At 31.0% G+C, this 13,565-nt stretch overlaps 1 protein-coding gene across 1 annotated transcript; it reads left to right on the top strand.

Annotated features, from left to right (window-relative positions):
* Positions 1 to 2,481: 2,481 nt before the first annotated feature.
* On the top strand, positions 2,482 to 12,686 carry LOC139492763 (schlafen-like protein 1). The gene is made up of 4 exons (XM_071280939.1): positions 2,482 to 2,953; positions 7,512 to 7,667; positions 10,397 to 10,542; positions 11,208 to 12,686. The coding sequence occupies exons 1-4, from the start codon at positions 2,482 to 2,484 to the stop codon at positions 11,415 to 11,417; spliced, it is 984 nt and encodes a 327-aa protein (XP_071137040.1). The 3' UTR covers positions 11,418 to 12,686.
* The last annotated feature ends 879 nt before the right edge of the window (positions 12,687 to 13,565 follow it).

Here is a 13,565-nt window from a genome sequence, read left to right as displayed (position 1 = left end):
GAATTTATGTTGAAAGTCTGTAGTATGAAGGGTTTACTACAAATATCATATAAACTCAACACGATCAACTATCCATGTTAATGAGGCAAGGGTCAGATGACCCATGACACATGTGATCACTTAACAATCATATTTAACACCAAATATAATTAGCCTATGTAATTAATACAGTATAAGAGAATATAAACACTCAAATATGTTCCTACTCTTTGCTGATGCACATAGACAAGAATACAAACAGTTATCCATGCATGAGTCTTCAAGATCAGACACTTTAATGACACCCTAGTGTTCATTGCTAAAATATAGCAAAAGAAAACGATACTGGTGCCGCTTCTATCATAACCTATCAAAATGCTGTAAGAAAAAAATACCGCAAAGAATAATTAATGACAATGTAATAAATTGTGAGAACTTTTTAAGAAATTTGATCATAAAACACATTTTAACAAGGCATTCTTATACTCATTATCACCAAAAGTCCGACATTTTAGAATGGGAAAGTAAAAGTTAAAGCATAAATAAAATCGAAAGGTGATAACTAGATTCTGTACTTTTCAGAAACTGTAAGACATGTAAGATATTACATTATAATTTTTGTAATAAGGTCTTGCGAATAACATACCTAGTAATCTTTAAAGTAGTTTCCTTACTGTATATATTAAAAGAAAAATAACACAGTTCGATGGATTTCTTTGAACTACAAACGAAGATGTATATATATATCAAATTTACGGTTGAACTATTATCTTTAAATTCACAATTTTGTTTTATCACTTAATAAAAACTTATTTGACTCAATGCTCTTCAACGTCGTACTTTATTTGGCCTTTCAGCTTTTTTTTTTTTAGATTCGAGCGTCATTGATGAGTCTTATGTAGACGAAACGCGCATCTGGCATAAAAACAAAATTTAATCCTGGTATATATGATGAGTTTATTTCATGTTGAGTATGAAAATGAATAAAGTGATGTCATGGAAATCCATAAAAATAAATAAATATGCGAATTGGTGAAGAAAGGACATAACACATTTCTGAATAATGGCAACTTTTTAAATTTTAATTTGTTTGCAAATCTGTCTACTGATCATATTCGCCATTTTAAGGTTTTGTCGATCTATGAAAGTTTTACAAATAATGGAAAAAGGAAGAAGATTGTAAAAATTGTCGTTCAAGAGGATCAATTGCTTAGTTTTGATCGAATCGTTCGGGAGACTCCATATGAGAGTTATGCATCTGTTATTAATGAAATGCATTCGTAACTGGTAAACCATAGGTAAAAGATACCTAGGATATCTTAATTTAAAGGCATAGGTAAACAAATAATAGAAATTAGGCCAAGTTCAAAGGTCACGGTCATATTTTAAATCTTAATATTGGCTTATAAATACTACTTTCTTTTTAAAACCCGATTAAGATATTGCCAAAATATTTGTACTTAATTGTTAGAAACAATATGTCGAAACACGTAGTGTACATGATATCTAATAGGAGTTTTCCCCTCTTATATTCAAGTTATGAGTATGGTGATACAGGACACTAACGATATAGAAGGTCAAGGTCACAGAATATTTTTATGTTCTATATTTTTTACTTTGTTTTAACATCATATGCATACATGATAAAGCCATGAAACATTTTGTATTAGGTTGCACACCATATAGTTTACACAAGCCAATCGGAAATGACCTTTTGTAAACCGATTGTAGCCGTTTCTTCCTCATTTAAGGTAAAGTCATATAGAACCATTTATTAGAAGAATCATTATCAAGTAAACTCCGAAATTACATTTTTCAAAACAGAAGTCACAAATCAATTCCATTATTTCACAAACAAATGTATAAAAACCATACCTTTTTGGAATCACAATACAAAAGTATATCATTTTACACTGGAAATGATTTTAAATGGTGTCAATACTTTTAAAATCAAAATATATCGTTTCGGGTGGAAAGACCTTCATTCGTTCACTGAACAATTGGGTTTCTAATTGTTTATTCCTTTCCTTTTAACCAGTAAATACAATACGTGCCACAGATTCGTAACTTTCGGCTGAATACATAGCGATATATGCCACCAAAGGTAAACTAAGAATTTTTAGAAAGAAAAAAGGAAAGAAATTCTATATTTAATCCCTCCAAAAATAAATAAGGAAAGAAAAAAGAAAATCAAAGAAACATAAAACTTAGAATATCGAAGATTTTTATTTCTATACATTTAGTAACCATTTTTTTTTAAATCGTAATTAATCATGAGAATTGCAGAACAATTTACAGATTTTTTTTTTATCTATTCCAACTATAATTTCAAAAATCAAAGATAGAATCGAGCAACTTTAATAGTTATATTACTTCCCTGTCATGTAACATTTTCAGAAAATAGCTTTGTATTGAATGTCACATAGCAACGACCAATAAACACAATGTATAATATATATGCTTTTGATCAATTCATTTAAAACTCAATAAATAAAGAACAAAATGTCGACAGAATTCGTGATAGAAGTGCACAACTTAAAAAATAAAAATGACACCATCTTAAAAGACACAATTAAAAAAGTATTCGAAAACAAACTAGATGTAGATATTTCTGTGGATAAATTGGATATAGAAGATTGCGGAGATACAAAAACCGCTACTGTATATTTACAATCACTCGACGAGGCATACAAAGTCGCCGACGGTATTAATAGCAAAGGTTTCAAATTCACACAGATAGCAACAGAATATAAGCCGATTTATGCTTGCAGAGTACATAGTAAAAGACCTGCGAATGTATATTTACATGATGAAGATATTGGGGACGAAACACGATTTAGAGAATTTAAAGTAGGAGGTGGTAATATTGATAACTTTCTGAAAACGGGAAATTTGAAATGTCTAGCTAATTATGCATGCGGATTTGTTAACAATCAGGAAGATGGAATAATATATGTAGGCGTAAATGACCATGGTAAGACAAACATTAAATCCGTTTTCTACTCTTTTTTTTTTTTATAAATCTGCAATATTTGAGTGTATAACAAGCAGTTTCTGTTAATTCATACTAAAAGGGGGACTTCCTGACATGATAAGGCGTATCAAAATAAAGAGATGTTGTATGATTGTCAATGAGACAACTATTCACCAAAGTTCAAATAAAGCTTTCAGATTATACAGAAAACAAATGAAAGTCATCCCTGAAGAGTAAAAATTCAATTTCTTCCTAATATCACCACTTATGTTATGAATACAGAGAACAAATTTTGTATATTTCATTATACCTTGTTAATTTTTCAAACTTTAATTCCATTATCTAATATGAAACATAGATAAAAAAAAATGCATTTTATTGCAGTGTTTAAATGAATTGTAAATATACGACCCTTTTACTAAATAAGCACTTTAAGGGGACAGATCATGCACACTTACAGAAATCAAAAGTCTGATTATTGTTGAATTAACAAATCTGTTATATTCTGATAATTTATTTTTTGATTAGTGTTGTACATAAACATATGTGCGGAAACTTGAGTTTAGTAATGAACAAAATATGTTAAATTGTAATTTCTTTAGTGTTAATTGTTAATATAAATCATATTTATTAAAAAAAATATTGAATTTTTCGATTTTAACCAATACTTCTACCAATCTATACAGGATGGCGACTTGATAGATTTTAGGATTATTAAGAACAGCTTTTGAGATTTGTCTAATGTGTCTTTATGAACACTTGTCTTAGCCATGACGTTGTCATTTTATTTTCGATTTATGAGTTTGACTGTCCCTCAGGTATCTTTCGTCCCTCTTTTGTCATAGAGTTGCTGTACCACTAATAATTATTCAGATTTATACACTTTTATGTTAAGAGTCTCAAACAAGTGAACTAATTAAACTTCTTTAACGCATTTTTCCAAAAATCTTTTATGTATTGCAGTTGTGATCAATCCTCTTTAAAACTCAGGCCAGTATTTGATATTACCCAGTTATACCAAGTAAAAAAAAGGCACCAGTAATATACCGCTGTTTGATATTCATAAATCGATTGAGAAAAAAAACAAATCCGGTTACGAACTAAACCCAGTATAACCCAGGTTTTCTCAGTATTTGAAAATGAATTGTACTGTTACGGTTTAGGGAGTAAGCTGTAAGTTTGTACATACACGACTTTATCGGGCTACTCAGTAAACACTCATTTTTATTTTTGCGTTCGTCGTTTACTGTTAGCCAACGCGTATACAAAGACATGTGATGAACATTGTATATACTTGTATTGTTATTGTATGTAAATATTGTTAGTAAGGTCTCTGGGAATAATAATATAGAGTTCGTCTTCACTGTTTGACCATGATGGATCCCCTGACTGAACAAATGTTCCCACCTTCTGTTTATCCCTTGATTACCTTGTTTAAAATCTTTGGTGTAATAGGTGTAGTTTCTGAATTGACAAGAACAGACTGTTCTTTGAATCAAAATAACTTTCTCATTTAGGAAAAGTAAAGACAAAAAATAATTTCAAGATTTAACAAAAATCTACTTTTTACAATCAAAGGGAAATAACTCAAAAAGTATTCATTGCATTTGGATTTTTTTTTTAGTTTGAAACAAGAGCTGTACTGAGTATATTTAAAAAAATATTAACTAATTAGAACTACAAAAGAATGATGTGTAGAGTACAGCTGATTTATTCATAAATCAAGTTATATTTTCAACTCAATGAATGATCATTTAACCTTTGATAAAAGTATAACAAATACCCCCCCCCCCTCCCACCCCACAGCAGACTATAAATTGTAATTTCAGTAAACTGGGTGACTATACCATTTGCATGTATATCTCTTGTTTTTTTTAACTTACTCTTATTTATCATTTTCATTTATTTTTTACTCATTTTTTTTTCATTTCTTTTCTTAAAAATGTTTTATTATTTTGTTTATTATTTTATTGGCAAATATACATGAAAGTATAGAAATTTTATGCAAAATCAAGACCTTGATACTTTTAATTACTTAGATATAAATAATCCAAAAGTCAAGGAAAAAGTTTTAGATATAAAGGAAATTTACAACTTAACTGATCCCTTTAGAGAACTATACCCAGAAAGTAAAAGATATACTTGGAGGAAACCAAACCCTATAAAGCAGACCAGACTAGATTTTTTTTAGTTTCACAGAGCTTTTATCCAAATGTACATGACTTCAAGAAACAAAATAGTTATAGATCAGATCACTCGCCTATTATTTTACAAATAAAACTTAATAACTTCATAATTGGGAGGGGTTTATGGAAATTTAACAACTCTCTTCGATATGATCCAGATTATGTCCATATTGTTAAAGAGGTAATAAATAAAACTAAAGAGCAATATGCTTCTCTTGTATATAATCGAGAAAATCTAAACTTAGACTCTAGTGAAATTGAGTTCACAATTAGTGATCAATTATTTTTAGAAACATTGTTAACTGAAATAAAGGGGAAAACAATATCATATGCTTCATTTAAAAAGAAAGAAACAAATAAATAAGAACAATTGCTATCTGAAGATATAAAAAAAAACTTTCTTATTCGACTGATTTACGATGAAAAAAACAGGTCCCAAAGTTCTTATTGAGCATATTCGAGGATGTGACAATTTCGATTGGATTTATAACAGCTAGAGGTTTTCAAATATTCTTAGTTACTAGGTGTGTTAGTGATCTAATCCGATAGATATGGAGGTCAGTAAACTCCATATGGGATGAGAGCGAAGCTTAAATCCCCATATGGAATTAACTGCCCCGATATATATCGTATTATGCCACTAGCACACCGTGTAACGAATTCATCTGACCGACTATCTTCACATGTGGTATTTTGACTAGCGGCCTATCAAAGTGATCAAGTCTTTAATACTTACTATACAGAAAACCAATGTCAACAATAGCAACTTTTTCTTAAAATTTGTTTTATGAATTAATTTCAATCGTTCATTACATGTATTTTAATTACTTCGTCTGTTGAATCCTTTCAGATTTCTTTTTTTGTTTTGAAAGGGAAGTAACCCCGTTAAACCAGCAATAACAACTCGTTAGCTTTAATTATGTTTTATGATCTTATATCAACCTTCAATCATCAATTTCTTCGTCTGTTGAATCCTTTCAGATTTTTTTTCCTCACCAAGTGTTGTTTTTACGAAGGATCATGGCATCATTTTTTTGAAAGGGAAGTAACTCCTTACTAATGTATGGTTGCTAACCCGATATTTTTTAGGACACCCTATATCAAATATATATAGTCACCACGTGTAGTCCTTCAACCAATCATTTCTCTATAAATATATAGGAGGTAAGATAAAAGTATATACATCATATTCAGTTAAGAAGAATACTCGCCCCGTGAATAGTGAAACAGACACATTAGCAAGGTGGAGAGGAAAAACAAGAAAAAAATTATTCCTAAGCACATACTTGGTTTGTTGTGAAAGAAGATAAAAGATCAAAATGTATAATTCTTATATATGAGGTACATCAGCGATATAAATAAACTGATCACAGATACCATGACTAAAATTTTACACTTACGCCAGACGCGCGTTTCGTCTACAAAAGTCTCATCAGTGACGCTCGAATCAAAAAATGTTTACAAGGCCAAATAAAGTACGAAGTTGAAATTGAAGGAATAACTTAACCATCAATGTTGTGGTAACAATCCAGACAAAAATGACTAGGTGTTGCAGTTCTTACTTCTAGAATCAAGTTGTATTTTTTTTAACTATTAGAAAAAAGTAAAATAAAATAAAATATCGTACTCCAAGGAAGGTTCAAAACGGTAAAAAGTCCCAGAATAATAGCAATGTCAAAATCGCAAACACATCCTGACTTGGTACAAGCATTTTCAGGTGTAGAAGATGGTAGAACAAACATGTTTTAATTGCTTACTTTACCTCTCACTTGTATAGAATCACATTAGATTCCATTATATCAACATCAATGTGTGAGCAAAATAAATAGACAGAAAAGGTTGAAATACCAAACATTTGAGTACAGCAGTCAAGTTTGTGTTATCATCTGTATAACTATAAAAACACACAACTATGTCAACAGAGAAAAGCACATATAGAAACGTTACAGACAAAGCACATGGTTAAAACCATAAAACAAAATTACAAATAATGATCGTAGCAATAACACAATGGCAGAATGTATATATTCCGAGTCACGCCAAAAGGATATTCCACAAAAATTGACAAAACAGTAAAGGTTAAAAATATTAAAAATAAAAAAATGATCATTATACCGCGTAATTAAGATGATAAACAACACCAGTACCTGGAATCTCTACTTCAAGACCATAATGTATTAATTGTGTAGTTGATATGGAATATTTATCAACAAGGTCTTGGTATCTTTCGACGGACAAATATGTTGGGTTTTTTTTTTTTAGAAAAAGTAAGGTTGTTTTTAATGTGAAATGTTCCGGATGATGTATTCGGTCGTGAGTATTTATTTAAGGTAAGAATATTTTTTTTTATAAACGTTTTCTTTCTTTTTAAGGAAAAGTGGTCGGTCGGAAATTTGATCATGATAGAAGAGACCAAATAAGGACACAAATTTCACGAATAATGAAGAATGATATAGAACCTCCACTCAATACAATCCATTACAGTATCTATTTTGCGCCGGTGCGAACAAGAGAAGGAGAAAATCAAGGTAAAACGAACGAAACTGTTTTTGTAACTATTGTGCATAATTGCTTGCACGAATTCCTTTACTTTAATGCGCTCATTTAGACGAGACATGAGAACACAATGTGTTTTATGTTATGCCTAATCACCTGTCGTATATTTACTTTGTCAGTGTGAACTATTGTCATTACTTGGCGTCCGTCGTGTGTTTGTCCGTTTATAAACCTTTAAGAAAAATCTTCTCTGAAACAACTGAGTGGAATGGAATCAAATTCCCCTACAGCATCGGCTGTGTTTCTACTCAAATAAATAATATCACAATTTTTGTATAACGATAAAAAAAAGAGAGGCGAAAGATACGAAGGGATATAAAAACTCATAAATCGAAAACAAACTGACTATGACCTGGCAAAAATTGCCAAACAACACAAAGACAAACAGTTATACAAAAACCCAACTTGCAAACCAGAGACTGAAAAACATCGAACCCATTGAATAAACCGGAGATGATCTTAGATTCTAGAAGGGTGCGCAGATTATGACCCAGTGAAAAAAAAGGTATTATTTTTTAAGCTTTGCTACTTCAATTTTGAAATAGGTTATTCGTGCCTGATTTTATTCAAGAAGAAAGTTATGCTGTTACCCGCTTAAGTTAAATGAACATTCTGAAGCATAATACTAGAATTGAAAAAGAAAGAGTCAAAATATATCAAAGGGATATTCAAACTCAAAAACTATCTTAATATGTAATGGCAAAAAAAAAAAAAAAAAGACAAGAAGACCAACACTGAATTACACGAGCAATACCAAAAACTTGAGATAATCCAAGGTGCATCAGAAAGGAAAGCAGACCCTGCTCTAAATTTGGCGCCGTCGTGTTACTCATGAAAGCATACATATGGTGATCTGGATATTGGGATGTCAAATAATTCGAAGAAATTAAAATAACAATATTTTTAAATTGGCGTTAAACACGTATATTAGGGTTTCTCCTATTGTTTATGCCAACGTGCAGCTCGAAAACAAACCATTTCCTGAAATGAGTTAAAACAGCCCAAGCAAATTTATCGTTTTTAAAAGATTTAATATTGAAACTTACCAAAAGATTTTTATGATCCTTAACTGTGAAGAATATTATTGTTAATCTCGTTCTTAGTATGGATTTCTCCTATTGTTTATGCCAACGTGCAGCTCGAAAACAAACCATTTCCTGAAATGAGTTAAAACAGCCCAAAGCAAATTTATCATTTTTAAAAGATTTAATATTGAAACTTACCAAAAGTTGAACTTTGAAAACAAAAGTTGAAAAGTACAATAAAACTAAACAATATCAAAGCAGAACATAGCAAAGCAATGCAAAGCAAGGCAACGCAAAGTAGAGCAAAACCGAAGTCGATTTAAAAAAAAGTGAAACATAACCTCGATCCCCATCACTCATGTTACTATACAATTTAAAGTGGAATTTTAGTAAATGTTTACAAAGCATTTTTTGAACATTCAATTTTTATTGCATTATATTGTTGTATAAGATTTGAATTATTGTGTTAAAATGTTGGCTGTGGAATAAATGCACTAAGATTATGAATTTATTGATTTGAACTGTAAATAAACAATAAGATAATGCATAGCTAAGATATTACACAATTTACATTCAGATTAACAATTAGGAAGCTTATACAAATTATTACAAGGTCGTCGTTCAGTAATGTCATATAGTGTCTACAACAAAATTTCAAAACAAATCCCAAATAATAAAAAAGTCCTTACATCACTAAGAAGGAACTCATGAATTAAGTAATATTATTAAACTGATTATGAATTTTATTATTAATTAAAACCAATTAACGGTCGTACTTAATTATGAATATAGAGATTATCATTAGCATGCAAACGTTTATCCCATGGAACTAGAGATAAAAGATACAAAAGCAACAATTTAGTCTGCCTCATATCTGTACTTACATTTAGAAATTTATAATGAGGGTCGGTTAAAAACAAACTTTACGATAAACGAAATGAATGAAGCTTCCCAATTTGGAACTTTCCATTTCTATGAAGCAACATGCCAGCAGCGCATGCATACGGAGTATATATCTCCCAATTGATACTATAATCCCGGTCTTGTATTTCCAATAATGATTTCATTGATGGAGGGTTGCTGATCAAAAGGAAGCTATTACACCAAAAGTTCCAAATGATGAAGTTAAAATCATCCCCTCGTAAATTTTACATACCCTAACACGAGTTGTTTGACCGTTATGAAATATCCGTCCTACAAATGACAGCAGATATGTTCCTTATATCGTTACTACAATCCCGTACCCTTTTACGAATACTAACACGAGCAACAAGACGGGAGAGAAACATGTGGATCAGGATCTGCTTACCGTTCTGGAGCACCTGAGATCACCCCCTCGTTTTTGTTGGGTTCGGTTGCTCAATCTCTAATTTATCTATCGGTTTTGTGTACTACTGTTTGTTCGTTGTCTTTGTATTTTTTAGCCATGGCGTTGTCAATATTTCGTCTTATGAGTTTAAATGTGCCTCTGGTATCTATCGCTACTCTATTGAGTTATTGTTACATATACTAAGATGATAAATAGTAATGCTTGAACTTAAAATGTAAATCGAATAACAGGAATTATCGATAATGATACACGGACCATTTAAACATAGAAAATCATATATGGTCATGAAAGTATATAATATTTACCAGTCGATCAACATGACATTGGTTTGTATTTCTGTTTTCAGAAGACATGTATGTATTGGAGATCAAATTTTACACAGTGGATAAATTTGATAAACTTTACAGAGTAGACGGAAAAGTGTATGAAAAACGTGATGCCTGCCTTTCGCAACCGCTGTCTCATAAACGTATACTGGATTGGGAAGAACAGGTTTATATGTATTTACAAATAGCCGCCAATAGTCATTGGCAAGAATAAAAAAAAAAAAAGAAAAACAACAAAAAATATACAAGGTTTTATTATGGTTTATGAAAAATGTATTTGATTTAAGTAATCCTTAATTTAGGAGCTAGGGCTATCTTCAAATTATACTTTCAGACCATATTTTTGTTCGTTAGTTCTACAAATATTCTAAACCCACTTTCTCTCTGTTTCTTCTGAATAAACTGACCTGCTATTTGGCCAGCAGGTATGTATATCGCTTGTGTCAATTCTTTGTAACTTTTTCATATATTTTACAATTATATTTCTTTAATCTTTAAAATATTCACTAAATCCATTTTCACTTAGAACAGCAAAAAACTGCATTTGCAGATGGCAGTATTTTTTTTAGCAAATGCAAAAGAAATGCTGAAACATTGAATCGTACGAATATTTGACTATTTGACTACCGGGCAAACATAAAGTACAAATGATATGCTTTCGGATTGTACATGAAATACAAATATTAAACGCTGGTGCATTACAAAAAAAAATGTTATGGTAAATGCCACTCCACTAATAATATAAAACCAACAATTGATGGCGATATTAATTATAAAAACGGAGTTTATGTTATTTTGTATTACTGTATAAACAATGAAAATGTTTTGTAGATTAGACATAAGCAGAAAAATGATGAACTTCGAGAACAAATAACAAAGAACCAGCAACTGATTGATGAAAAAGACCAGGAAATAAATAAAGAGAAATGTTTGAGATTAGAGAAAGAGACAACTGTTACCACATTGGAACGTGAGAAATCAGAACTCATAAAAGAAAACAAAAAATTAATGGGTAAATCCAAAGTGTGTGTGATTTTGTGAAAGACGTATTAAAGTTAATGATGACACGCTGTGTAACCACATTTATAAAGGCAACCTCAGCAGAAGATTAAGTATGGAAATATGACATTGTCTGACAGTAAGATCAGCAATAGGAGTGCGTAATTTCGACTTTGTTGGATATACTACTGTATACTTACATGACTTACGTCTCGAATGAAAAGGACATACATACAATTCACATATTTTGGAACAAAAGAAATTATATACTAATTCAGGGGGGTTATTATAAAACCTATTGGAAAGACACTACGAAGACACTAACCAATATATCCATATTTATCAACCAACAAGATGGTCTATTACGTCAATCGGTAGTAATAACAGTTAGAAATGGCCCGTAACAAATCAGGAATATGACGAGGGTATCCATTTGTTTGATGAGTTTGTGCTTTTGTTTTTGCCATTTGACTAGGGACTTTCCGTTTTGAATTTTGCTCGGAGTTCAGTATTTTTATATATTTTTTTTCTATTCTTTTGCACTGAAAATGCATGAAAACGTTTCCCAAAGGTGGTATAATAAATCGACAGTCAACTGTATAAAGTAAAATAACACAAATACCGAACTCCGAGGAAAATTCTAAACGAAGAGTCCCCAAGCAAATGGCAAAATAAAAACCTCAAACACTTAAACGAATAGATAATAAGACATAACACAAAGAAAATGTTGAGAAAGGATTAGATCACGTTTGACTTAATGAATAGTTATAAAATATATATCATAAAGCTATCAAAAACTATTAAAAAGAAGTTCACAAGACATCGGTATATGTCCGATGTCAGGTTTTTATATTTTGGAATTCTGTTTTATATTTTTTAATTCTGTTTTATATTGTGATTTTAAAATCTGTCAGTTATGTTATCATAAGAGCCAATGCCTTTACAAAAGATTTGATAAAGACATCTATACGTAAAAAAATACCCTAAGATGTAAGGCCTGATCTCATATGATATGTTCATGTTTCTCCAACATTTGATATCTGTTTCTACAGTTAGATAGTATCCTGCTGGAGAAACGTGATTTTTCTTGAAAACGGGATTAATGAAATTTATCTGTAAATGGAGTAACAGTTAATACAGGTCAATTTAACTTTCAATGATCTGATGGAATGATAGTTAGAAAAATATAGAATTGGATAACAAAATATATAGATTTCATTAAAGAGCATACAAGTATCACAATATTTGCACTAAAGGAGAATTGCACCATAAAAAAATCTTGAAATTATGCACAGAGACATGTTTTAAATTGCAAGCACCTTAAAAGTTTCATTAAAAAATCTGCAATAAATCTTAAGTTTAGCACAACAAGTTAAAACAATTAAAAAAAATGGATTGAAAGTCTTGCCTGCTTTACTTGAAATGATTGGATTTCATTTGAAAGTCTGAAAATAGTTATCAAAGGTACGAGGATTATTATGACTGTTTTACTACAAATATCATATAAACTCAACACAAACAATGCTCCAGGTAAATGAGGTAACTTGAGAAACATGTATTGAGTTTAACTGAATAAGCAGCATCATAAGGTAAAGTCGGTGAATGCTCGTTTGGCTGAATTGCGGATAGCAGTCTCAAATTTAGGAAAAAACCAAATATGTGGTACTGGTTGGAGTTGATATGGGTGACAAGGATTCTTCAGCAAATGGAACAAGCGGTCGTATGTCAGCTAACTTTTATTTAGTATTTAAGGACAAGTTTGCCATATTTTATTCTTCATCGGGCATTGCATGTTTATATCCAAGTGAACTTGAAATTAAGGATACCACTGATACTAGAAGGACTGCTTCATACCTTGATCTTTTCGTCAATATTGACGTAGATGGACGACTTCACACGAAAATCTATGATAAACGGGACGATTTCAACTTCCCAATTATCAATTTCCCATTTCTCAGCAGTAACATACCCTCTGCCCCTTCGTATGGTGTTTACATATCACAATTGATACGTTATTCTCGTGCTTGTTCACACTATACGGACTTCATATACAGGAGTGTGCTCCTTACGCAGAAACTGCTCCAACAAAGTTATGAGGAGGACAGATTAAAATTGACACTTCGTAAATGTTATGGACACCATCACGATTTGGTGGATCAATACGATGTGTCGTTGACCAAACTAGCTAAG

This window comes from Mytilus edulis, chromosome 1 (genome assembly GCF_963676685.1).
Source record: "Mytilus edulis chromosome 1, xbMytEdul2.2, whole genome shotgun sequence".
Taxonomy (NCBI): domain Eukaryota; kingdom Metazoa; phylum Mollusca; class Bivalvia; order Mytilida; family Mytilidae; genus Mytilus; species Mytilus edulis.
The sequence above is the reverse complement of the archived record's forward strand: the minus strand, read 5'-3'. Positions and strand labels throughout refer to the sequence as shown.

Bases quoted from the DNA above. Each gene is read 5' to 3' on its own strand.
- LOC139492763 (XM_071280939.1), top strand. From the start codon at position 2,482: ATGTCGACAGAATTCGTGATAGAAGTGCACAACTTAAAAAATAAAAAT. The intron at 2,954-7,511 runs GTAAGACAAACA...TTTCTTTTTAAG, and splicing joins TGTAGGCGTAAATGACCATG to GAAAAGTGGTCGGTCGGAAA. The intron at 10,543-11,207 runs GTTTATATGTAT...AATGTTTTGTAG, and splicing joins TACTGGATTGGGAAGAACAG to ATTAGACATAAGCAGAAAAA.